At 45.0% G+C, this 25,549-nt stretch overlaps 1 protein-coding gene across 16 annotated transcripts in view; it reads right to left on the bottom strand.

Annotated features, from left to right (window-relative positions):
• The window catches only part of fnbp1b (formin binding protein 1b), a 48,719-nt gene extending 26,473 nt beyond the window's left edge, over positions 1 to 22,246 (bottom strand). For all 16 annotated transcript variants that reach the window (XM_079289644.1, XM_079289643.1, XM_079289634.1 and 13 more), the window contains exons 1-4: positions 21,948 to 22,246; positions 7,707 to 7,822; positions 3,590 to 3,646; positions 3,073 to 3,220 (exon numbers count right to left, since the gene is read on the bottom strand). In XM_079289644.1, coding sequence (XP_079145770.1) covers positions 3,073 to 3,220; positions 3,590 to 3,646; positions 7,707 to 7,822; positions 21,948 to 21,971 — 345 coding nt within the window. In that variant the 5' untranslated portion in view covers positions 21,972 to 22,246. The remainder of the gene's footprint in view (positions 1 to 3,072; positions 3,221 to 3,589; positions 3,647 to 7,706; positions 7,823 to 21,947) is intronic.
• Between the last annotated feature and the right edge of the window lie 3,303 nt (positions 22,247 to 25,549).

Genomic DNA, 25,549 nt, shown 5'->3' with positions numbered 1-25,549 from the left:
GTCAACACGCATATAATCATCAGGCACTAGGAATAGCCACAAGTCATACTTGAGCGATGATTAAACCCCATGAGGAGCTCCACTGACTTCTCTCCTCATGTTCAGACCATTAGAGGTATTCTGTACCGAAGTGTTCGTGCAGCGGCGGTGGAAAAGATCCGCGATCAATTCTCCCTCTCAGCTTCCTATTTGTCTTTCCACTCAACACAAGGAGGCATGAGAGGCCGCTCCAGAGAGACACATTGTTCTTCCATTGTGGCTGCAGCTATCTGGAGGACGGCATCTTCTGCCAAAAAGCACCTAAAGATGTTTTACAGCGTATTACAGTTTTCAGCTGACTATTCGCTAAACGTAATGCCAAACTGCTGGCTCTGCCATCTGTAGATGTGTTCTATTAGACATGTTTCTAGCTGGTTGAATGCGTCACATCGCAGCAGGATGAGACAGATAATATGGATACGCTTGAGTGTGATGCTGTATCGATTTGTTAATTAATAGTTTACGTGCAAAGATTTGTCAGAAAGCGTCTCCGATTGTACAAAAAGATGAGCTGGGATGGAGAACGTTACAGGGACAAAGGTGGGACGAACACAGATCCCACTGTTCTGATTTCATTCATAAAAAAGTTAGAGTATCGCAATGTATTGAATCGTAACCCCTGCAACCCTATAGATATAGATGTTACAGTAGATGGAAGTCTCTGGAGGTCTTGCTGAGTCTTTAAGGGTCTTCATCAATCCTCATTAGAGAGAATACCTAAGCCCTGTGATCAGAGGCCTGGTGTGCTGACCGAACACCCTTTATTATGATCCCTCAGCACAATCACAGTCCAGTGAGACTTAGGCTCTTCATCCCATATTAACCCTGCCTGCTCTTCATCATTGCCTATTACACCATTAGACCAAACACCAGCAATGGCTGGGGAATGACATGGCATCTCACTGAGCTCATGTTCTAGTTTGAGATTTCTTCCCGTGCCTTTATGATTCCAATCAAGTGAGAGAAATATGTTTGCACAACACATTGAATGGAGCGTTCTGACCTATAAAACCAGGTTCCACCTTTGTAAAAACTAGCATAGCTGCTCTCAGATCACATTCTTGGCCTCAGCGCCCCACGCTGAGCTTAGCGAGAGGTTCACTCAGGGAAACGGTGACGGGAGCTGGGCAGACTTACAAAACAGCCCCACACGAGGAACTAATGAGGTTTTCTTTCTCCTTCAGGTTTGTAGTGTGGACTTTTGCCTGTCCAATAACCTCTGTATAAACCCAGGAAAGGCGGGACCTGACCCTCCTCTAATCCCAGTGTCTGGGTCGGCCTGCATAGCTTTGTCTGACATAGACGCGAATCCGAAATCAGCTACAACTGAAAAAACACAGAGTGGTGCTTAGAAATTCATGTGAATGAAACCAGAGCTGATAATGACGAGGAAGCTGGGGAAGTCGACCCTTGATGTCCGGGTCCTAGTCTCTCCTCTCCCCGTCACGCTCTCCCGTTGTGTTTGCACGTTCCTGTTTGTGTTGTCTGGAGCTGGGCGCGGTTTCATGATCGGCCGCTGCCACTCAAGCCTGCACATCTGCTGCTCATCTATCTGCAATCAAGCCACCTACACTCTCTGCTGCATAATTGCCTGGTTCAGTTTTTCCTTGTTGTCCAGGTCTCTGGATTCCAGCCCCCCCCCCCCTTGTTTATCCTCCGTTTGACCCAGCCATCCAACTCCCTGGAAGTCCCTGTCTGCCTCAGTCCCTCTGCTACCAGGAATCCTGCTTCACCCCAGCAGCCCTCGCCGCATCAAGGAATCACATACAATTGCTGTTGTTCTCCATTATTCATGAGTGCGCTGAGGATGCGAGTGTGTCACTGAATGAAAACTGAAATAAGAAAACAAATGGGCCACATTTGCCCTCCAAGGACAGCGTTCTGAATACGACTGAGAAAGTATTTGCTCAATGACTTTTAGATGAAACGATCTTCTGTTCAGAAAAGACACTCATTTTTGGTTCATGCCGCCCCCCCCCCCCTACAGCTATGCCTTGTTTTAGTCACGAGAAGCAGACACATGACAAACTAGGAGGACAGAGGGGAGAGAGAGAGAAAACTGTTCATATTTAGAAATAAAATAGCGGAAAACTGAAGAGAGGAGGCAGAGAGGTGTCAGAGTGACATCCTGCAGCCTCAGGACAGCATGGGCCTGACCCTGGACCCTCTATGTGGACACTAGAGACACAGACGCTGTGCCAAGCCAAACCAAGCCAGGCTAAGCCAAAGCCAAAAGAGCAGAACAGGCCTGGGGGCGGTGGGTGTTTCCCCTTCTGCATCGCTAGAAATCCCCTAAAACCAAGCTGGAAATCTAAACTGATCATGCAACACAGGGCTTCCTGTATTCCGGTAGCAGATGCAGCAATACAGTTGTGCACACTGTACGCTAAAAAAAAGGTCCCTGTGCCTCTGAGCAGCCCTCTGGTTTTGGTTTTCCACTCCAGTTCCCTCAGCTGACTTTCTAAAAATCTGTCATGGACTCTTGTGTCACACAAGAGTCCATGACAGATTTTTAGAAAGTACTTTTTTTCCAGCTGGGTAGTTTTCTCTCTGCTCCTCCACTCACTCTCTGGCTTTAATGGCCGCCCACACTGTTATCTGTGAGTCATGCGCAGCAGGTCCACCGCTCTTCTAAATCACTTTGTAATGGTGAGGACGAAAGTGACTTCAGCATTTAAGAACAGTGCGCGGTGCATCAAGTCTTTTGTGAAATGATTCATAAAAGAGAGAAATAAGCCTGTAATGATGGAGAGAGACGGTGACTTTGTTCGATAAAAAGGACTCGGTCAGTCACGTTCTGCACTTCTGGCGAGCCTTCGGGGTGTATCTATATTTACTCAGCGATGACCTCAGTGAGTATGCAGAGGGAATGAGCTCCTTCTCGTAGGCCGGTGTCTCTTTTTATCCTTTACAGAATCCGTATCCTTCTGTCTAAAGTTTCATTAAAAGCACTGGCATGGGCACAATGACAAGATGAGGAGGAACTAGCGACATTGAATGTGAAAAAGAGCGCAATATAAAAATATGTCCCACCAATTTTCTCTCAGACTTGAGCTCCTGCAGGTAGCGTGAAAGCTCGCTGATGATTTGCGACGTCAGGTTCTCCGCTATAACCTCGTGTTGGCCCGCGTAGTCATTCAACTCGTTCAGGGACGTCACGAAGGCTCGACAGAAGGTGTACCTGGTGAGAGACAGGAAGTGATGTCAGAGGAAAGATGGTTGCAAAAAGGCAGACACGAACACAGCGATCGCGTTAACAAATAACAGTATAGTAACTTGGATCACTTGGGTCAATGGTGGGACATTTTTGGGAAATACCCTTTTTGTTTTCTGTCTGAGAATAAGGTGAGATACAAGGCTACAGCTAGCAGTTAGCTTAGCTTAGCATAAAGACTGGAAACTGGCCCTGTCCGACAATAACCAAATTCTGCCAGTAAAAACATCAACTCGCCGTTATACAGGTGGTCATGTTTATCCTCCGCCAGACAGAAAATGCCTGTCAGCGTATTGTCCGAAACATATAAAATATTTCATCTATCTGTTCACTTACTTGCTCTCATCCTCTTCTCTCGAGTTCTTCTTGGGTTGATACTTCTTTGATAAATTCCTGCGAGGACAAAAGAGTTCAGACTGGTCAGACATTAGCGACGGCATCTTCCTGAAGAGCCCGGCCTGCAGACGGGTGCTGCACCATTCCCATTATGTTTCCCTGACACTGCCCTTATGGACCTGCCACAGCATCATCCAGTACACCATTCAATCCAGCAGAGTGCTTTCTGCCGCTCCCACTACATCCCCCTCTCCTCTCTTCAGGTCATGAATCATGCCCCCCAGGAGTCTATGCATGCGGAAGCAGTCAGCAGTAGCAAGCGTGCTTTTCAATATGCAGCCGTTGGCCTTGTTTTGACTCTGGCTGCATGTTAGTGGCACGAGATGACCTCAGTGTGACGAGGAGGAGAAGGAAAAATGTAGATGTTGTGTAGCGATGAAAGGGAATATGTCACTGTACACGCTGTCGGTGAATTGATATTGTTGGGAACCGTGGTGCAGTTTGACAGGTTACAGTACACCGTGTCACGTTCGTTTCATCGTGACGGTGTTAAACGCTCACCAGCTAGCTGTGCTGATGCTCCGTTCGATGGCGACTCTGTCAGCAGAGCATAATAACGTGCACTGTGCTCTGATGGATTTGGGTGCGCGTTGTGTGCTTATGCCTTCGGGATCTTTTGTCGAATTAAAGAGCAGCCAAGTGGTGCACGAAAACTAAAATACAGAGCGGCACAACTGTTAGATTGCTGCTAGAGCGCCCTGTTATTACAGCTGCGTGTCTCCCTTTGTGTGCAGCAAGCGGGAGAGCAAACTCAAAATGTTGTTTTTTTAAAAACTATGGATTGAAGCAGAATATTTTGTGAGATTAAAATATTTTGTTCGTCAGAAACGATCCTACTCTGCCACCACTGGAATCTTACTCTACAAATATTTTGATGCTAATAATATTACTGTCGCTTAATTTTGTACATGAAATGGTACATGCATGGAATTAGACCTGCATGTAACCCATCCTGAGCATGAGGAGCAGTGGGCATCTTGAGATTTATGTTCATTTATGTTTAAGCTTCAAACTATTGGGTACGGCCCTCCAGCGCTGTGTTCACTGATGGAATCTTTACGCCTCCGCTTGTACATGTTGTAAAACAGCGCATGCAAATTCCTACTGTGATAAATAATACACGTGTTAAAAAAAACAACTGTGTGTCTCGCTCTGCTCTCATCCCCCACCACGCCTCTCCTCCCTGGTGGTGTTTGCACTGTTGCTAGGCAGATTTATCTGTCTGTCTATCTCTCTCCCTGTCCTTCTCACCCCATCTCTAATTATAGTGCTAGTTCCCACTAACTCATTCAGTCACTCACAGGCACATGTCATGTGACAGATTGTATTTGCCCGCTCACCTCAATAACATATTTAACAAGCCTGTCAAAATAAGGCTAGCAGCTTAATTAGGAGAGTGAAATAACCGCTGTCAGGTGTGTGTGTGTGTGTGTGTGTGTGTGTGTGTGTGTGTGTGTGTGTGTGTGTGTGTGTGTCTGTCTGGAAGATGATACCACGTGGCTACTTTACACTGTAACCGCAATAAAGACAGACCCCCCCCCCCCCTCACCCAGTCTCCTTTGTTAGCAGGACTTTATTCCCACTGTGTTATGGATTATGCCAGACTGGAATGTGGAGGAGGGGGAGGCATTAATGCATTGCCCTGCAATGACCAGACTGAAGCATTGTGTTTACATCGACGCAGTGGAAGAGGATTATTCATGGCTTAGTGCAGTGTGCGGTAGAAATGGTACGAAGCGGTGCAATAGCCAGAGATGACGTTCGATTGGGGAGGATTGTAGGCTATGTCGTGTAGTTTTAAGTCAAAACAAAGTCTGCTTTAGGGCGGGCTTACTGTGATTGACAGGTCGCTGCCGCTACCAGAGCTGTCTACATCGTCTCTACGTCACTCCTTCGCATTCCAAATATAGTAACTTCCGTTCAACGGTTGCAAAAAGTCAAGCTGGCGACGGCCGTCATAAAAGATGGCGATGGCGAAATTGCCCGAACTCGAAGCTTCACAACGACCACAAACCCATGGGTGACGTCACGATGAATAAGTCCACTTCTTATATACAGTCTATGATTATAATTGTATCAATCTACTGATTATATTCTTGGTTAATCATTTGAAAAAAATATTTTTTTACAATCATGTCGTATTTTGTCCAATCAACACTCCAAAACCCAAATATATTACATTTACTTTCAGACAAGAGAAGGAGAAACATGTAAACTGTTCACTGATTATCAAATAGCTGCCAATTATTTTCCTTACTTATTTATTAACAGATTCATAATTTCATGTCCCAGTCAGCCAGCATTGGCAATACTGTGACATGATTTGTTTTTAAAAATGTGTCAGAATGTCTACCGTGTAAGAGCCTGTTACTCTCTGAAAGGAGAACAGAAGGAATAATCTCCCCGACAACACGGATGAGAGAAAAGAGGACTCGATCAAAGGGCCCATTCCATTACTTTATTAGATCCAGCAGCCCGCCGTTTCTTCTGGTTTGAGCGTCCCCCGTTAGATTACCGGTAAGCTTGCATTCATGAGCTAAGTTGATTTAAAACTAAAGGCATAATTAGTCCTGTGATTTGTCCAAGTAGCCCCACAACAAAGAAGATCAGTGTCCCACACAGGAACCCTCTGACTCAGGCTATCCTGTCAGTACGTACTAATTTCCTCATTTCAGCCTTTTTCTGACAAGCGTGCCAATGTGCATGCATGTGTGTGTGTGTAGATAACAGACCCAGTCTGACAGCGGGCCCTCTGCGTAAGCACATTGACTGAAAACATCCGCACCATCTGTGGAGCCTGAAGTTCTATGGAAGCCAACCTGCTAAGATGAGTCCACCCCCCCCCCCCCCGTTCTTTTGTCAAACACACTGTACACAGACTAATTGTGGGATATCTGCACGTATTGAAATGCAACAGTGAATCTGTGAGTGCGTATGTTTTTGGACATTATTTGTTAAAAACACAATTTTTCTAGTAATTTATTTAGGATCAAATTAAGAATCATGCAGAAGCTGTCCACATGAAGAGAAGGAAGTTTAAGCACGGTGCTAAAAGGGGTATGAATGCACTGGAATACTTTCTCTCAATAGGTTTAACATTGTTTATGAGATGCAAAGAGAAAGAACAAAATAGCATTCGGGTGAAAATGAATACATCTGTTTGATGCGTGGTATTCTCTGAGATGTGCTGGACGGGTAATGCATGCATGTAAACACAGACGGCTAGTCCTATCATCTCAAGCGGACTTAATTCTCTAAAAGAGGAGTGGTGTGGCCCGTGGAGGATCTGTTGCTATGTGAATACTAGATCGTTATTGGCCGGTCACTGTGAAACGGTGGGGGGGGGGGTTCAATACTTACAGCATTAGCCATATTGCCAGGCCTCTTTAAAGATGAGGATTGGGGATTTGTGGGGGGTATCTCCTACTGTGTTGGGAGGAGTTGGATGCTCTCAGTGCATCACTGTAGAGAATCAATGACTGCACCAAACTGTGCGTGTGCGTGTGTGTGTGTGTGTGTGACGGGGGAGAATAGGAAGGGGGCGGGCCGACACTTGTGGTTGGAGGAAAAACTGAAAAAAAGAATCTGGGTCAGACCTGAGCTTGATAATGCTGATACCTACTAGTCTCTATGGAAACACAAGCTCCACCCACATCCCCCCCCCACAACCTAACTTCCTCTTGCCTGAAGCAGAAGCTAGCAACAGCAGACAGCGTGCATGCACAAGAGAGTGAGAGAGAGGAAGGCAGAAAGACTGTACACAGTCGAAGAGAGAGAAAGATGGAGGAGGAGGAAATATGAATCCTTTTAATGCCTGTTTATTTACATCTACACGTGCACAAAGCAATTGTGCTTATAAATATAACTCTGCTAATGTATTCCTGTGTCGGTTTCCCCCTCCAGAGGGAGGTCAGAGGTCACTCTCAACAAGTGGTTGAGGATTCAGTCTCCTGTTCCAAGGACACTTCAGCGGGTCACGTCCTGCTGCAGAAGGGTGGGGTTCTTCCTCTCCATCGAACCCTGAATATGGATTCATAAGTCAGCTTGAGCCACTCACCTAATTTGTTTTGCATAGCTGGTCTCGATCTCTGATCTCTCCTTGACAAATTTGGTGTACTTCTCCACAAACTCGATCCCCCACTGTGTATGCTTCTCCAAGTTGTCAAACTGATCCTGCAGAAGAAGAAGAAAGAAGGAGACGAAATGATTAAATCACTTGAATACAAGGGAGACGGCAATCTGACGCAATCAAGTATACAAGAAACAAGGAAGAGGAACCTAGTGAAAGATGTAATCATCACATGAGGACATTGTATCTCGGTGTCGGTCAATGCGTTTTATTCTAAACCACTGATCAGAGAAGCATGTGACCTACTCTCACTGCTTCGCAACATGCATTAAACACCTGCGACCCTCCCTGGCCTGTGACTGACGTTCTCTAAGTTGCAGATATCTCTTGAAATCCTTCGTATCGTCTTTAAGTGCAGCCTTGTTACAGAGGGTGCAGTGTAGCTCATAGTAGAAGCAGACAACTTAACAGCCTGATAACCAAATACAGCTGCTGGGGCTGAACTCATTATTCATGATTTGCTCATGACTTGTGAGGAAAAAATGAGCCGCGAGCTGGCCGAGGTCACGTCTTGACATCGAGAGCACTTGCATCTGCAAAGAACACACACACACTCCGGCTGATCTTTACCGACGATCATATGGTTACTTTCAAACGATCAACTCGGAAACAATTTTAAAGATGAACCAAAAACAAAACAACCTTGGTGTGACTCCAACAGTCCCCCATCCTCTCCTCTCCCATGTCTGGAGTCCAGCTCACGGTTCCTCTACACTTCACACTCGGTATGTGAAGTGTCGGCCCGCAAAAGCTTTTCGTCAGATTTTCTCTGAGCAAACCACGTAGATGTGCTCTACGAGAGCTCCAAGCATCTCTGCACTAAAAGCGCGTTCATATCAAAGACACAGGAAGCGGTCGTGGCGATGAACAGTTACACGAGAGCGACGCTTCAGCCTCCACCGTCATGCAGCACTCGGAGGCGTCTTTGCTGAATTCGTTCCTAGAACTGGAGCGCGCCGATTGTCCAGGACGGTTTACTGTCGGAGCCGCGTGTCGTTATCGAGTGGGATGAAATCCCCTCAGACACCTTTCTGAAGCAGCAAATTAAAACGACCCAATCGAAGCACTCAAGGACAACAATGGAGAGCACTTTGAATGGGAGGGACTTTCCAGTCGTGCATTGTTCGGCCGTTTCAATGAGCAATCCACTCAAGATAAAGCCCAACAATAAGACATTTTAACCAAAATAATGAGACTCATCAGCCCCCACTCATCAGTCACACGCTTCTGTTTTTGTTCTACATTTTTCCCACAACAAGCTCCTCTTTCCCCTTTTATTAATGCCCGAGAGCATGCTCAGACATAAGTGCAAGTTAAAGTCATCAAACAGAATTGTTTCATTATCACTTGTGAGCACGGCTCACGTCACTGCAGCCACATCATGCACAAACAACCCCCCCCCCCCCCCCGCTCTCCTCCACAAACATAACTCTGATTACCCTTTTCTGCAGGGGCAACATCTTATCCAGCGTGTGGAACGTGTACCCTTTTGAAATATCCAAATCCAGAAAATGTCCATCAAATTGTGCCTCCTTCCCCCCCCCCCCCTCCTCGGGAGCAGCACAACAAAAGGCTGAGGTTAGGTCAGAGAAGGCTTCCACGAGACCATTTCCAAGGTATCCCAAGTGCAGATTTGGAACAATGTCCGCTGACTCCCACACAGAGACTGCACAGTTGTAGCAAGCAACTCCACGATTGTCTGGAAGGAGCGAGGTATCCCAGAGAGCAGGAGAGGAGCCGATACGCTGGCTGCCTCTCTCACACACACACACACTGAATCTGAGGCCACGGCTGCCCACAGCGTTCAGGCTCAATGCTCCATCAGGCGTAAGGTGGAGTAAGTGGGATGGGTGAGGAGGATAGTGAGGGAGAGCGGAAAAGCAGAGGGAGGGGGGTTGAAAGGAGGAAAAATAACAGGAGAGGCGGGATTACATGGGAGGGGATTCATTTTAAGAGAGGGGGGGGGATTATCCTACTGCTGCTGGGGTCTCATGAACTCTTAACTTTACCATATTTCAAATATAATAAGAAGTTTATAAAATAAAGGTTAGGATCCGCAACTAGACGAGTCATGAACCGTTGCTGATATCAGACGGGAGAGAGGTTGCTCGAGTAAAATGGAAAAAAAAAGACACGAGCAAAGCAATTCTCCAGCTCCGACAGGAAAAGCTGCTCAATAAATTATGAATGTGAGTGGAGCAAGTATCAAAGACAACAACACATTATGTGGAAGTGTGTCCGACGCAGAGCCCGTGGTTCTTTGGATCGACCTCTTGTCATGCAGGTTATTGTACATTGAGTAGTTCCTGGTAGAAACTCTTTCGAATCGATCAAAAGAAGTGTGTTCACTGTCTGCAAATCAAACAGTGTTGGGTCCGTAATGCTGTCACCGTTGGCTGAACAGTTCCTAAACCCATACTCAAACCTGCGGAGGAATATTTTTTAAAAACCTCCTCCTACGCCACACCCACACACACACTTAAGACTAATAACTCCTGCTTCAACCCTGACTTCCATTCTGTCATCTGCGGCCTCTGACACCTGACCTTGTTCCTGCAGGAGGGAGTAAGTGGGGGATCCCTTCAGGAAACCGGCCGGCCCCGCTCTGCTTGTTTTTTCAGGACACAACCCCACTGGCTGGGATGCATGTACTATTGTGGTAGTACATGAAAGAAAATAAATGGAACAGCGCAGCTAAATATTTAATTTTTTTTCATCATCCAGGAAATGGGAAACAGGTTCAAGCGGAGAACAAAGGAGACATGTACTGAATGTATGTCGGCTGCCCGTGTGCTGTAAGAAAACAAACGCATGCTTGTTTAAGGATCAGCCTCCTGACCTCCAACCCTCCAACTGCTGATGGAGATTATTGGGGCAGTTTAATGATTTAGACTGCTAGTTAATCTCAACTAATGCACTTTATTTAGCGACCAATCCAGATCAGATCTCTTGATTTCACCCACGTTGAGGGCCCATTGACCTGCATCCCCAACACTGAAGTTTCCTCTTTCCTCTCTGCTTGACATAGACAGAGCGCTAACACAAGACAGAGGTGAGCCTGGTGCAGGCGGACACCGTTTCATATTATTCCCATGTCCTGGTCATCGCCTATAGACGTAACAACCAAGAAAAAAGAATCAAACCAGTGCAGATGTTGGAATCTAAAAACTACTGGATTTATTTAACTATGAAACATCTACAGTAACTGAAGATAAAAAATATTTAAACCTTCTGTACGTGTTCATTGTCAGAAAAAAGGTATTGATGCTTGACCCTGAATGCAACGTCCACAATAAAAGCACTACCGGTAAATAACAACCACTTGACACGGTCATGTCTGTCCTAGAGGATGAAAGGTGAGATAGTGAGATCACGGATCAAGACGGATCCGGTGTCGGGTTGCAAAGGAAGTGAGCAGAACCATTTTACAACAAGGTTGGTGATAACAGGATCGCACTGTTTTTCAAACCTCTGAAGAAACACTCCCGGGGCCACTTCCTGCTTCATTACGGCCTCAGCACCTCTGCAGAGGTCGGTGTGCTGCTCTGGTGATCACAGTAAAGATCAACGCGCCATTAAAAACACAAGAGGAGAGCAAAAAAGGAGTCGCTTCATTGGTAGACTGAGGGGGATGGACAGGAAACCGCTGACTAATAACAACATGTAAATATGGCAGTGAATAAGCCATCAACAACAAAAAACAAGTACTGATTGTGTGACACCCATAGGCCTATATTGTGTTCGTAAAAAAGAGAGAAGGTGGTTTCAGTGTGGTTTTCATGCGCTTGTCTATTAGAACCATTATGGTAAACATGAATGAATGAGATATTTCTGACAAACTGCAGCGAGAAAGAAAAAGGGTGAGGAGGAAACTGCATTCATTCAAAAGCATCATTAGGCAGCTAGTCCTGCCAATTCTTATAAACGAACCCTGCCTCATCGAATGAAGCAACGCTGTAGCAAAATTCCCATTGCTGTTTGAGTTGTTCTAGTCATTATCCAAAGCCTTGTACTTCTTACTGACCACAGCAGAGAGAGATAGAGAGATGAGTGAGTACAGCAAGAGCCACTGAGATCCACCGAGCGTCCAGTGGGCGGCCAGCAGCAAGAACAATTATTTGCGGGAGATGCCGAACCCTCTCTCAAACACACACCGCGCTTTGTGCAAGAACAAAGCCTCCATAGCCCGGCTGCTGTTCTCTGAGAATCCTCAAAAATGTAGAACAAAACAGAAGCGTGGGGGCTGATGAGTCTCATTATTTTGGTTAAAATGTCTTATTGTTGGACTTTATCTTGAGTGGCTTGCTGTTGAGTGATTGCTGCCCTCAGCTATTTCTCTATCGGGTTATTTAAGGCTGAAACGGGTTTGTCGGCCCCCTAAATGACAATTTAACACATCAGTGCTGAGGACTGATGTCAGGTGATATATATATATATATATATCTATCCGCAAAGTGATTCACAGAAAGAACAAAACAAAAGCATGCTCACAGTCAAACTCACACTAACGTACACGCCGACGTTCTGCAGAACTCGAGCAGCTGTTTTGGGGCGGTGGGTGACCTTATGTGTAAGAGCTCTTGTTTGCATACCATGTGGATATTTATAGAAACGTTAGGAGTGTGTGGTGGCGTCGAGAACAGCTTCATGTATGAGTCGCCGGTTCCCTAACTCGATAAGATACATGGCGGTTTGAGCAACAGGAAGTTGCTGTTGTGAGTCATAGTGACTGGAAGGGCGGTCCACTCATTCATGGAATAAACGTACGGAAGCATTCTTTTAGGCTCTGTAAAAGTCCTACAAACTGGCATCTAAAGAGTGCTTGATTTCACAAAGCGGGAACTCTTTTCTTGTATTATTGTGCAACGGGACACCAGACATTCTATGACTGGCACACGGCCTTCCTTGCTTGACAGATGATGCAGGAATCGTATACAACGCGTTCTCTGGAATTAAGGAAAGCGTTGCGTGAACCGCAGCGACACTTCATGTACCAGAGTGCAACAGCAGGCCGTCGGCTCGTTTATTCAGTGAGCGGGTTGGAAGTCATTTGTCTGAGATAGGCCGTCTCTTGATACCTTTACATGGAGATGACGACTGAAACAAAAGGGGTATTGATGGAGAAATGAATCAGTATAATTGCACCGACTGACCTGATGTTTGTATCTGCCAATATTAGCTTATTGCTGATGTACTGGTGTCCATGATCCTAAGTAGCAAGAAATTGCAGCACAGATATGACTGGTGTTGAGGTCTGTCCTTGAGATCTTTTTTCCTTGTTTAAAGGGGTTTTTCGAGGGAGTGTGTCCTTATCTGAATCAAAGGTCTGAGGACAGACGGTATGCCGTGTAGATCGTAAAGCCCCTTGAAGCTAATTTGTGGGTTTTGTGTTATTGAGTTATGAATAAAATGAACTTGACTCGATTTTACTTTGTTTTCCAACTGTAAAACTTACCGTCAATACGTATCTTGGTCTTAATTCTTGAAAAACTCAAATCTAAAGGATCTGTATGGAGAGCAGGCCTGTCACAACAATAGGCCGTACCATATACGGAGATGACCTCATTGTAGCCGACCTCGATATTGCCCGTTGTGTTTACGTGCAGGTTTGTTTACTTAAGACAGCATTTTAGCCAACATGAGAATAAGCAGCAGGGCTTTTCCTGCCATGAGACTTAGGCGTCAGCGCAGAATGTTGAAATTTATTTAATTTATGTTTATTAATTTAAGATATTTATATTTTTTGTTCACATTCCACTGGCTGAATACCTTTTAATAATTAAAAGTGAATTGCTGCTTGAAAGAGTGTACTTGCATTATCATTCTATTATATTGTCATTAAATTAAATGGTGTTAAAATGGCGTTAATGGTGTTAAAATGGCGTTGATGGTGTTAAAATGGCGTTAATGGTGTTAAAATGGCGTTAATGGCATAAATGGTGTTAAAATGCCACCAGGCCAAGCCTGGTCTCCAACAAAAATAGTCAAAATACTACCTTTTATGACGACTACACTTCCTTGCCAATAGGTGTCAGTCTTTGAGTTTAATCACACTGTAGCTGCCGGAACTTGAGCGGGAAGAATAGCACGCACGCAAACATGCTAGTAATTAAGTCTGCTGGCGAACACCATGGTTGTAAATGACAGACCAGATTGAACACATTTCATGTGGTTTACACTTAGACCCAAACTGGTGTGACTCGCTCACAGTTTCAGTCCATCAATAGATCTTCCTTGTACTGTCAGTGTCATATCAGGCTTCTGCTTCTTCTGCAGTGGCTCTTTGTCTCACTACACCTACAGTTTAATTACTCAGCTTCAGGCGACAAGTCAAATCCCTCCATCTGGCTATATGCCAACCCTGTATTGCACTTCTCTTTTGAGTCTCAGACCACTTGTTTCCCCTCCAGGTAAACAAAGAGCGTGGTTCTCGTCCGTGTTGCTGATGTAATGTATTCCCCTGCTCACTGCAACAGCTCACCTAAACTTAGATACTGCAGGAAGGTGCCATAAGTCGTGCGGACGTGTACGGACGGTGCAGCCAATGAGGGGGGGGGGGGGTTGCTATTTTTAACCACAGCATTGTGTTTCTCCGGAATGGTCTGCTGATGTTGGACACAGATAAACACAAAGGTTGATGGCATGCTTTCCTCCAGACAAAGCTATGGTAAAGGGAACACTACCTCATTCCCTGAGGAACTATTCAACACCAGAAGTAAAAGTTCAGGGACGACGTTGTGTCTGTAGGCCAACCAGTAAGTTAGCATCGCACTGGTTCCATCGACAAAAGATGATTCCTTTGGGACTCGTTCTTTCAGCGTTCTTATTATTTTCTAGAATAAGAAAACACTTCAATGAATGCATGAGAGTTAAGGTCTCGGCATGGACGACGTCGTGTCTCCTACTACATCTTCTCTATTAGCTATTTGAGCTCCTCGGCTGCTTTTATTCCACTGGATGAAGAGCAAACACGTTCACGTCTTAACAGCCCACAAGGACTCTGAGTTTTATTCTCTTTTGCAAACAAAAGGTTTTTGCGCTGATGCTCGAATATTTGCAATCCTTTATGCGTATAGGGGGTAAAGGCCTCAGAGGGCTTTTGATACAGAAGTACTTTCACTGTATCACCTAAATTAGCTGAAATATCTACGTGGGCTTTTTTTTTCCAGCTTGCAGCATTAACAGTTTTTCAAGCGGTCTGAACAGCGTTGCAGCACTTTCACTCCACCCTGACACGCCTCATCTCAGGATATGAGTAAAGATGGGCTCTTAAGAGGCGGCCTGACACAGCAAGCAGGAAACTCATCTCGGAAAGATTTCTCAGTACAATTAAAGCCCTGGTCTGCGTGACGGCTGCACCCACTTTTCTATGCTTATGTAGAGCACACCGTGAGGTAACACCGACTCGGAGAGACGCGTAAACGTATTAACTTTGCGAGGAAGTCTGTCTTCTTTGTTACATGAAAGCACAAACTCACCAGAGGAAGTGATGGATATCATTTCAAATGCCATCTATAGTTGCTAACACAATCAACCGCTCTGTCTGGCATCATGGACACTAACTGGCCTATTAGAAATAACGTCTCAATGAAGAAAGATATTCCAGCTAAAGCAAAAGAAGGTTTTGACAAAGCATCCTGCAGAATGGAGAGCATGACCAGACCACAATGATGCAGTGTCACTGCCACTGTGCCTCCTCCGGCCCACACAGCCTCTGAACAATCACACAAATGTGAGGTTCATTCTCCCGCCCTGTGAGGACAAAATCTGAGCTGAGCAACCGCAAACAAGCTTTTATTTTGAAGAAACACACGATCGCAGCCATTAACATCACTGAAAAGGCAATCACAGGAGATGGGGAGAGCTGGTGAGTCGGTGTGATGAAAGCAGAGAGAAGGCAAGAAAGAAACGGAGCCAATGAGGAAATGTGAAGCGAGGCGGGAGGGGGCTGGAGAGCCGGACACGTCTTCAGCAGCGAGAATATTTTCAAGCAGTGGGAGAGAAATGTGTGGAAGCCTCAGGGCGGCACGAGGCTGTTCTCGTTACGGCTCTGACTCATTTCACTTAAAGCAGCCGTAAAGGAGGAGGCTCCACATGGTACCGACCATGTCTGGTCGGTGGCCCCTCAACATGAAGAGATTTCAGGAAGAACAGGTCCCTGCCGTCCAACACGCAGCGAACCCACCGCGGCTTGGCCTCAACAAACATCCATTCCATCCAACATTGAGATAACGGAGCAAAGAAAATGTACACAAGCATCTTTACCACAGTACCACACACACTCACACACACACACACGCATGCTGCAGCAAACATCTGTGCTGTCACATGCATTTGCTTTGGGGATAATAATATGTCATTTCCTATAGCACACAGAATACAGGTTGATGAATCCTGAGGCCCGATACGTAGCAATTTATTTAGAATTCAACTCAATATTACAATCAAAATGAAAGTTTTGGTCATTTAGTTTTCACTGTGTCATTCCGTGCACATGCTATCAGTGCCATACTTGTTTATAAGCTACACTGTTTTGTCTAAACTTTGACTTGAAAGCATTCGTAGTTTTGTGAGAAAAGAGGTTGGAGCTCTTTGTTCATCCTTCACCTTGAATGGTTGTCAAACGGTGCTATAGTGTTCCTCCATCACTCTGCCGGGGGAACTCAATGCTGTTAAAGCCAAAGGAACAACCGACACTTAGCGTGTTACAGTAATTAGCAGAACACGGACGGCTGCGGGGCTCAGGTGACGTTATGGCAGCACGGCGGTATAATGTCCGCTGTTACAGCAGCGGTGATTAGAGGCTGACTTTACAAATGACAGACTACAGATCAGAGGCTGTGACAGTCTGTGACGGGAAGGACTGAGTCACCTCCACGCACTCAGAAACCAGCTCAAAACGCACCTCTTTAGACTGGCGTTTGGGTAAAACCCATGTCCTAGACCTGCTTTTAAACCACGTTTTAATTTTGTTTTAGTTCTCGTTTCGTTTTTCATGTTTGTATTTTCTGCCCTGTTAAGCACTTTCTGACTTATGTCTGCGAAAAGCGCTTTATAAATACATTTTACCTACTTACTTACCTTCTCATGGACAAGATGAGTGTTTAGGGAAGCGGGAGGATTGCGGAACAAGAACATCTCAATGTGCCCAATCGTTTGGTGCTTTTTTTTGTTAAAAAGCAGAGGAAATGCCTGTTACAACTTCCTGGAGATGTCATCAAATCTACCAACAGTCCGAAGCTATCAAGTGTCAAAGCATATTTGCTTTAAAACTGAAATTTAATTGAATTAATAAAAAGACTTTTTAAATGGCAGATTTTTCTAATTAATGAATAATTTAAGCTTAAATATCGGGATAATTAATTGGATGCATTTTAGGTAAACGGAAAGATGTCCAAGGAAAGAAGAAATCCAAAGATGAATATGGACTGCGTATGTGTTTGTCAACAGCATACTGAAGACTTGGTACATTCCAAAGTCTAGTGTGTGAACCTCACCTGGTTCAATGAGCCAGATTAAAAAGCAGAGGTAGTGTAAGGGTACGCTAACAAAGGGCCGGACACAACAGAAATGCCTTTTTATTGTCATTCATCCGTCTGAATACCTCCGCCCCTCCACTGTCCTCCGTTCTTTCCGCCTCTCGCTCCCCGCGGTGCAGCCGGAGACCCGCGGCTCAGATGTGGATCCATTCATCACTGTTTTGCTGTCATGGTGCTTTCACAGAAAGAGCTAAGGAGAAAATGGGCTCGGGGTGGTATCACTGAGTCAGCAGGTGGGTGGTAATGAGTATAAGATGTCTCCCCCCCCCACCCCCCCACCCCCCCACCTTCCCCCCTCTGACTTTAGCACCATGACAGTGGGAAACAAACTAGCTCAGGTTTCAGCCCTGCAAGTGCCCTGAATGTCAAGTGAACGGCAGGGTAGGAGGCTGGACCCTGGGGGGGGGTCTGAGCCAAGATGGGATACAAAAGCAGAAAGCACTGAGGAAATCTCAGTCTAACACCAAGCTGTTTTTAAACTTGTATTACAGGAGATCCGCCCTGATATCTCGCTGCTGGGAACTCACGACTGACCCCTCCCCCTCCCCAAATAAAAACTAAAAACATAAGGTTTTGATTGAACTTCTTTAGTCTGCGCCCCGCTGCCAAAGTCTGGAGCCCCACTTAATGACATGAGAGAAAACAAGTGGTGTTCAGAAGGCCTCTCCAGACAATAGCACTTTCCCTTCTCCATTACATCAGGGCCGATGGCTGACAGATAGCAGCGTGGCTACAATTACAAACACTGAAAACAAACGGCTCTCAAGCTGTCCCCAAAGGCAAGACAGCGGCACGCATTCACGCTTTCTCTGCCCCTGAATAAACAAAGTAACGCACCATTTGGACAACGAAACTAAAAGCGAGGTTCAGTCAGGGGGCCGCGCTGCCGACTGTTTCAAAAGTCAGTGCTGAAGGAGCCCCGTGCAGTTCAAACTCACCTTAAGCTGCTGCTCTTTCACTAGAGTTTCTACCTTGTCCATGCTGCCTCGTCAATACGTGTGTGTGAGAGGACGAGGCGTCCCACGGACTGTGACGACTTAGCGGGCCCCTACGTGCAACTGTGAGAAGAACCGCTTGCATCCAGTTCCCAAAGGAACCACAAGAGAGAAGTGAAACATTCAAGGTGTGTCAGAGTGAAAAGGTGTAGTGGTCACTTTGTTTCAGGCCAGAGAGATCTTTCATTTTAAGCGACTGTGCTGGTGGTATTTGGTGTGTGTGTGTGTGTGTGTGTGTGTGTTTGATGTCTCTTGACATAACAACTCTGGCCTTGTTACTGGCACCTCTGCTGCCCAAGAGTGCCCGCTCTGGCTCTGACACTCGAGCCCCCGAAAGGAAATACTTCTGAGATATCGCGGTCTCCCCTTCTTGGAACTCTCTACAACACAAGCACAAACTAACTTGATGTAGAACGGTTATTTAAAGTGCCATGCCTCTATTGTTAGTGGTAAAAATTGTCATTTATAATTCCTTTTTTTTTTTTCAGACCCCTGTTCCGCCGAGAAGCAAGTCACATGTTTCACCACATTTGACTTCCTTCTTCCTCGGTTGCGTTTCGTACAGAAGCGGTTTGGGGTCCTAAATGTGCATGCATGTGATGATGATCCATTCGTGTCGCTCTCCGCTTGCACACAAAAGAACACAGCTGGCATTTTTTCATTTTTCAAAAAAGTTGACCAAAACGTTTACCGTCTTCTCATACATTTCAGTAGCCTGCAGCACAACTCGTTGACATACAGCGAGGTTTAATGCCCAAGAGTCTCCTGATGCTCATTGCATAACTTCTGCGTGTACCCTGTTGGTAATGTTTCAAAGACAGGCCAGCAATAGTCATAACTTTCATGGCAGCACACATTCCCAGCGTGTGTCTTTAAGTGGAAGACTGTAATCAGTGCTATGACGTTGCACCAAAGGCATTCAGCATGTTGGACTGTGTTGCTTTACTCACGCCGACGCACAAATGTCTAAACAACAGCCAAATGGAGCCCAAACTTTCCACGTCTCTGCTTTAAACAATGTTTCAATCCCATGCTCCTCCCTTCATGAACCAGTGACGGCGTGTATCACTGCGAGGCCCGCATGCACTACCTCAACCAAAGAAACCCCGGTCGACTGTGACTTCACTTCCTGAAATATCATTTGCTTTCCTGTTCACAGCGAGGAGCAACAGGATGAGCACGATAGAACGCATGTGGCCTGCGTCTGTCGCGTTGCAACATCTGATTTGACGGCTCACTAAAACTCGCAGACAGTGATCTCAATCACAGTGAAAATGAATTTAAATGGCGGGTATTTTAGGATTCAGCTGTTATAGAAAACACATACATCAATTGGCAGAAAATGAATCCTTTCGGTCATTTGTCTGGCAAAAATAAAGCCAAACATTTACTGATTTCAGCTCCTAAAATGTGAGGACTTCCTGCTCGGATCCGTTTTATGTCAATATAAACTGATTTTCTGTGGGTTTTTGACTATAAACAAAACAAGACTTTAAATGTGTCATCTTGGACTTTTTTTTCACTGTCATTGTATATTTCATAGACCAAATCTATTTGGCGAGCACATGCTCTGCAGAATAATTGACAGTGAAAGTTGAAGATGTCATTTAAAAGCCCCACAAATAACGACAAGGTACTTTCCATCCTTCCCTCGCTCTGAATAGAAGTGCAGGTGCTGCCACAGCAACAGCGCTGGTGTTGCCGTATGTTTTGATCCGGTTTGGTACAACAAGAAAATCAGCTGCGTGAATCTTCCGGTGGCAACAGCCACCAGCAGAGTATCGCTGCTCTCTGTCTGCTGCCCTAACATTAAAGGAACAAGTGTCTGGATACCATTCACCCCACTAAAGGGGGAGGGAAGCAGAGCATCTGGTTATAATACATTATTCTCTGCGAAAGCTCAGTCTCAAATGTTTTCCAGACTTAAGGTGCACATGAAAGCCCGTAGAATGTCTTCGGGCTACGTTGGCTTTGCATGACTACCTGCAGCAGCTTTTCTCCGTCAAGCGTTGCGGTAGTGAGGTAAAAATACACCGGCATCCCTGGGAAAACGCAGGAATGTGGAGCACTGTTGGTTTCTCTGTGAACTTTGGACCAGGTAAATTACTGGAGAATTTAAGGGGGGGGGAGTGTCTACCCCCCTCCTCCTTTTCTTGGAAAGGAAAAGACATCCTTAGCTCATAATATTGACATCAGACTGCAGTTTCATCTCCACGCTGCAGTATTGTGATCAGGTGTCGTGCTGAATATTGTGGGCTACAGATTGCGAGTTCAAGTCGATAACATGTGACCTGACTTCCTGCAGGTTCAAATGCAAACTCCATGTAGTAACTTGCAAGCACACACACACACTCTTGCATGTTTGCTCTGACACACACACACACACTTGAAACATACCACCATTCAAAACAAATGTGCGAGGAATCCTGCAACTACACGCCGCCGCGTCTGCCGGCCGGTTTGTCAGCACACAGGCAGCAGAGCGACTGGTTTTACTGCAGATCATTTCCACAACAAAAATAATAGAGCCGCTGGAACAACAGGAATCCCTGCAGGCAGCTGCTTATTATCAAGTCGTAAACACAGTCCTGTAATCTTCATTATTCCCATGCTGTACGTTTCAGACCAAACACGTGTGTCTGAATGTGGGGAAATACCTCTGATCCAGTGTCTGGATGGATTCGTTCTGTGAGATGTTAAGCAATCCTTGAAAGTGAATTTCAGTAAGAAAAGAGTGACATCATTGCACCGGAATTTATTGTAGGAAGGTCAGTGGGCAGAATACTTTGTCTTCTATTGTTGCTCACAAAGAGTGCCTGGTGAACCAAATCACACATCCATAATATATCAGCTCAACCTTCTGATTCAGGCTGCTCACTCAAATAAAATGCATGTTGTGGTCAAATACTCACCAAATCTGACATTTCCTTTTTTTTTTGCTATAGTTTATTAACCACACATTTGAGGTTGTGAATAACGTTTATATGTATAGCCTGCGCGATTATTGCCATAACCTCAACCTGACAATAAATATGAAAATAAAAGGGGAAAAAGCAAGCAGTTATTGAACTGTTACTGGTGAGTTAACTCGTTGCTTTTAACCACTGAAGTTAAACAGCAGTGCTTCAGTGTGTGCAGACAGATAAGAGACTTCTAGCGACGGTGATGCTGGTCTGTGCACGTCACGTCCATCTACATGCTCGCTGTTTCACGTCTTTATGAAACCGTCACCAAAAATTTGAAAAAAGCAAGTGTCACGCGAGTGTGTGCGTGCCTGTTTTTTAAAGCGTGGTTTGAAACGCTCCAATGTGAACTAAAATGGATGGTTAGCTCGGATTTTCACACACACACACTCACACACACACCTCACTAAAACGCTACACCGTGTTCCATGTCGCAATGAAATGTAACACCACTCGAGCTTCGCTACAAATTAGCTGGCTGTGGTCGCAGCCAGAGGCGGAACATCCACAAAGCGGCGCACAGTCGTTTTTTAGCGGCTAAAAACACGGAGCCACTGCGCATTGTCACCCGCACGTTTGCGTTATCTTTGAACCGTTAGTTTCCGCACAGGCTCGGTTTGAAGGAGAAACAAAAGCCCTATTTATGACGACACACGCGCACGAGACACTCACCCATAGCTCTGACCCCCAGCTCATGGTTTCAGTCCGATGTCCTCGGAATAATCCACAGCTCGTTAGAGGTGTTTTCAGCGCACGCAGCGACAGACGTGATGTTTCGCCTTCTCGTTGTAATCGCTTAGTCACCGACCGTCTTCCGTTACAAAACAAAAAGTGCTCCTCTGCTCGTTCTTATTTTTATTGTTTATTTTCTTTTTTTTTTATCAACGTCTCATTCTGTCTGACACAAGATGGCCAAGAGCTGCAGCATAATCTTCAAACAGGATAGTCTCGCTATATGCAGCGCGCGCGGGCACCCGCTCCGAGGCAATGACAGCTGCTTTTGCGCGCTCACAGACGAGAGGGGGAAAAAAAGAGAGTTTGGTGTGTGGAGGGAGGGGGGGGGGTGGGGGGGTGTCACTGCAGGGTTGTCCAATAAAGCCCTTTACAAATATCGGTGCTCTCTCTCTATTCCTTGTGGGCTCGGACCGATGAGAATGCTGAGGGGAGGCTATTGGGGGGACGTGGGCTGGTGGTGGTGGGGGTTCAAAAAGGTCACCACCCTCGGCAGATGTTTCATTGACAAACCCCACGGGGCTTAATACCAACTACCTACTTTCTCTTTGTGTCTTTGTGGCTAAGGCTATATCATGCATGAAGTGGGACAACACCCCTGGATTTAGCCGACACTTACCCAACACAGCAGCCGCAACGCTTCCACTTTGCACACAGGACGTTGCGTTGAAGGTGCAGAGTTAAGAAACGTTCACGCACCAACAATCAAGATAGTTAAAAAAAAAAAGAAGACAGCTAAAAACCTGCCATTCAGCTAGTGGACGACTGCAACATAAAAGGGGGATAATAGTGAAGGAGGTCTGTGTCTGCAGACAGAACCACTGGATGCTCTGTTACCATAATCATGAGCTGATATGAGCTGTGAACACATATCAACTGCCAGTATATGGAAAACTAGTTCATCATTTATCTCAAGGTTGCAACAAATTTAGCAACAACTGTAACTTTATATCTTGTGTTTTTACACTTCCCTGACTTTATAATGACAGATAATTAAGAATCAGGTTCACAATACATTCCGACACTATATCTAAAGCTCTCGGGGACAGTGGGTTTGGTCTAAAGAACAGGCAAATGTAGATTTTGTTTCATCTTTAATATTTTTTACAGACTATTTTGAGTCTGTAAGTGTGTGACAGTTGCCTAAGTCTGTTTCTGTTGTTTGGATTTATTATTGTAACATGTTGTTTCATGCTTCCCTGTTGGCTGTAGTCTCCCTTGAAAAAGTGACTTTTACCTGCATATCGGAAAATGATCATCCAATAAAATACTTAAAACGAAATAGATATGTAAATAACTGTATTAGACTAAATGAGAGACATTCAACAATCTGATGTATCATTAAGTGGAGTCAAAACAGTTGTTTTGCGGCAAGACAAGTATGTCCAACGCTACCATCTAGTGGTTAAATATTATACCACAGGGGGCACACCGAGCTGATGAGAGAACTACAGGAAGGTAGAGAGGCCTTTCAGTGAAGGCTTGCCGAACAAAAAGATATTCAGATCATAATGCCCAGAAATAACTATCTTATCGGAAAATGTCTGCTTTGAAAACTAATCAATTACAATTCGAGAAGATAACAGATTCCTGAGCTCTGTTGGTAGCATATACAAATGGCAGTGGCTAAAAACACCCTAGTATCCATTATTAGGGACGATAAGATGTTATGCCCAGCAATGTTGTACAGCAACCAAATAGAATAAATGTACTTCAAGCCGTTCTTTCATAATTACTCAGGAGGACCAACCCATTTCCAAAATGACATATGAGACTGGACTCAAACATTTTTCCAGGCAGCCGTTTGTTTCCACACAGGATCACATTGCAGAGAACCTTAACACGTCCTATTGACTTAATCTGTCCGGATGAACATCTTTCAATTGTGTTACATAACTATAGTGATGCAGCGCAGACTTAAATTCAAACTAGTCTGTGCTTCCAACTGCATGACCATCCAATAATAACTTGATACAAAGTTGAAGATTATAGAGATCATGTTTGCTGTGATCCATGTAGTTCTAAGTCTCTGCTACAGCAGGGCCGACACCGTAGAAAAAAAAAATAATAATAAAAAAATAAAAAATAAAACTTGATATGTAGAGCATTTCTGTTGCCTGGCGGTGAGAAACAAAGCATAGAGAAACTCTGATTACAACACACGAACCACTCTATTCTCTGCTCAGGTAGACTCACTCCTCTGTGCTATACAGCCTATCAATGCTCTGAACATCGTACAGAGAACCTTTTAAGGTAATAGGGCAACTTGTTTGTTTATGAAATCACGGATTGTGCCTTTTTAAGATTACATAATTTGAAATAAAAACGTAGTTTCACCAGCAGGGGGGGCACAAGGGCTTTCACTGTCGGTGTCAGGCACCACTCTGCATCACAAAACACTGAAACACTCAAGTCTTTAGAAATCTTAAGCAACAACCATTATTACAGTACGTCCTTTATTAAATGCAAAAAAAACCAGTCTCGTCTCTTTGTAGGTGGCGCAGTGACTTGAATCGGAGGTGTTCCTGGCTCCTCTTTAAAGGGAGAGTGATGTGCTTTACCTCACATCAACAGCTTTTACCACCTGCTTTCGGTTTAACCGATGAGATCACGAGTCACCGCTTTTTCCTCTGATCCAATACATCACCAGATGATGATCCGCTGACAGCTCGGCCTCTTTATTAATCCAAGTGCACAGGTCTGATAGAGCAACTCCAAATTCAACATCATCCATGTGGCCCAAGCTCTCTGATACCATGAACATTTGTGAACCCTCTTGTGTTTCAACAGGATGTTTAACTTGAACAATTCATGGCTCGCTCCAGACGTCCAATCACAACAAATCATGTTCAGAACTGGACCTCTGTTTCTCTTGGTCACTCTTCTCAAGGCTTCGCAATCGTTTCTGAATCCTCTGTCAGGTTTTTATAATCTCCAGATGGAGGAGTTTGAGTCCAGAGAGCCTGGATGTGACCCCGAACTCCTAAATTCGACAGGATCTGTATCCTTCCCCTGAACGTGGATCCATTCCACTACATTTAGACTGCAAGTTTCCCAACAAGCACCGTACCCTCACTGGCCCCTCTCACTGTGGGGCTTCGGAGGATGCAGGATGCAGAGCTGTTGCTCTTTCACCTGGCTAATTTCAGGTGGCTCATACATTACATCTGTAAATCTTAGGTCTACAGAGCAAAGCAGGACAAACAATGGAGTTCTGCAAATTAAAACAAGCATAGCTCTGTATCCTATGAGTATCATTGAGAACATCACAAATGTAGTGTTACCAGTAATCTCTAATATGTCTCCTTAATTTCATCAGGACACTTTCCCTGAATATCTTTTTTTCCCCCACTTTGCCAAGCTTTCTGTTTTTGCTTGTTGTAGCTGTGATCTTAATAAGCAGAAGTGAAACAACGTGACAGCCGATTACATTTGTGGTTTCGAATAGTAAGAGAAAAAGGAAATGGCAACTTGGATCAAATTTTCTATAAATATGCAAGCTGTATTTGTCTAAAGTCATGTGGACACGCTATATTTTGTTG

Source organism: Melanostigma gelatinosum, assembly GCF_949748355.1.
Source record: "Melanostigma gelatinosum genome assembly, chromosome: 18".
Taxonomy (NCBI): Eukaryota; Metazoa; Chordata; class Actinopteri; order Perciformes; family Zoarcidae; genus Melanostigma; species Melanostigma gelatinosum.
Note: the sequence above shows the minus strand (reverse complement) of the source record. Positions and strands in the feature narration are given on the sequence as shown.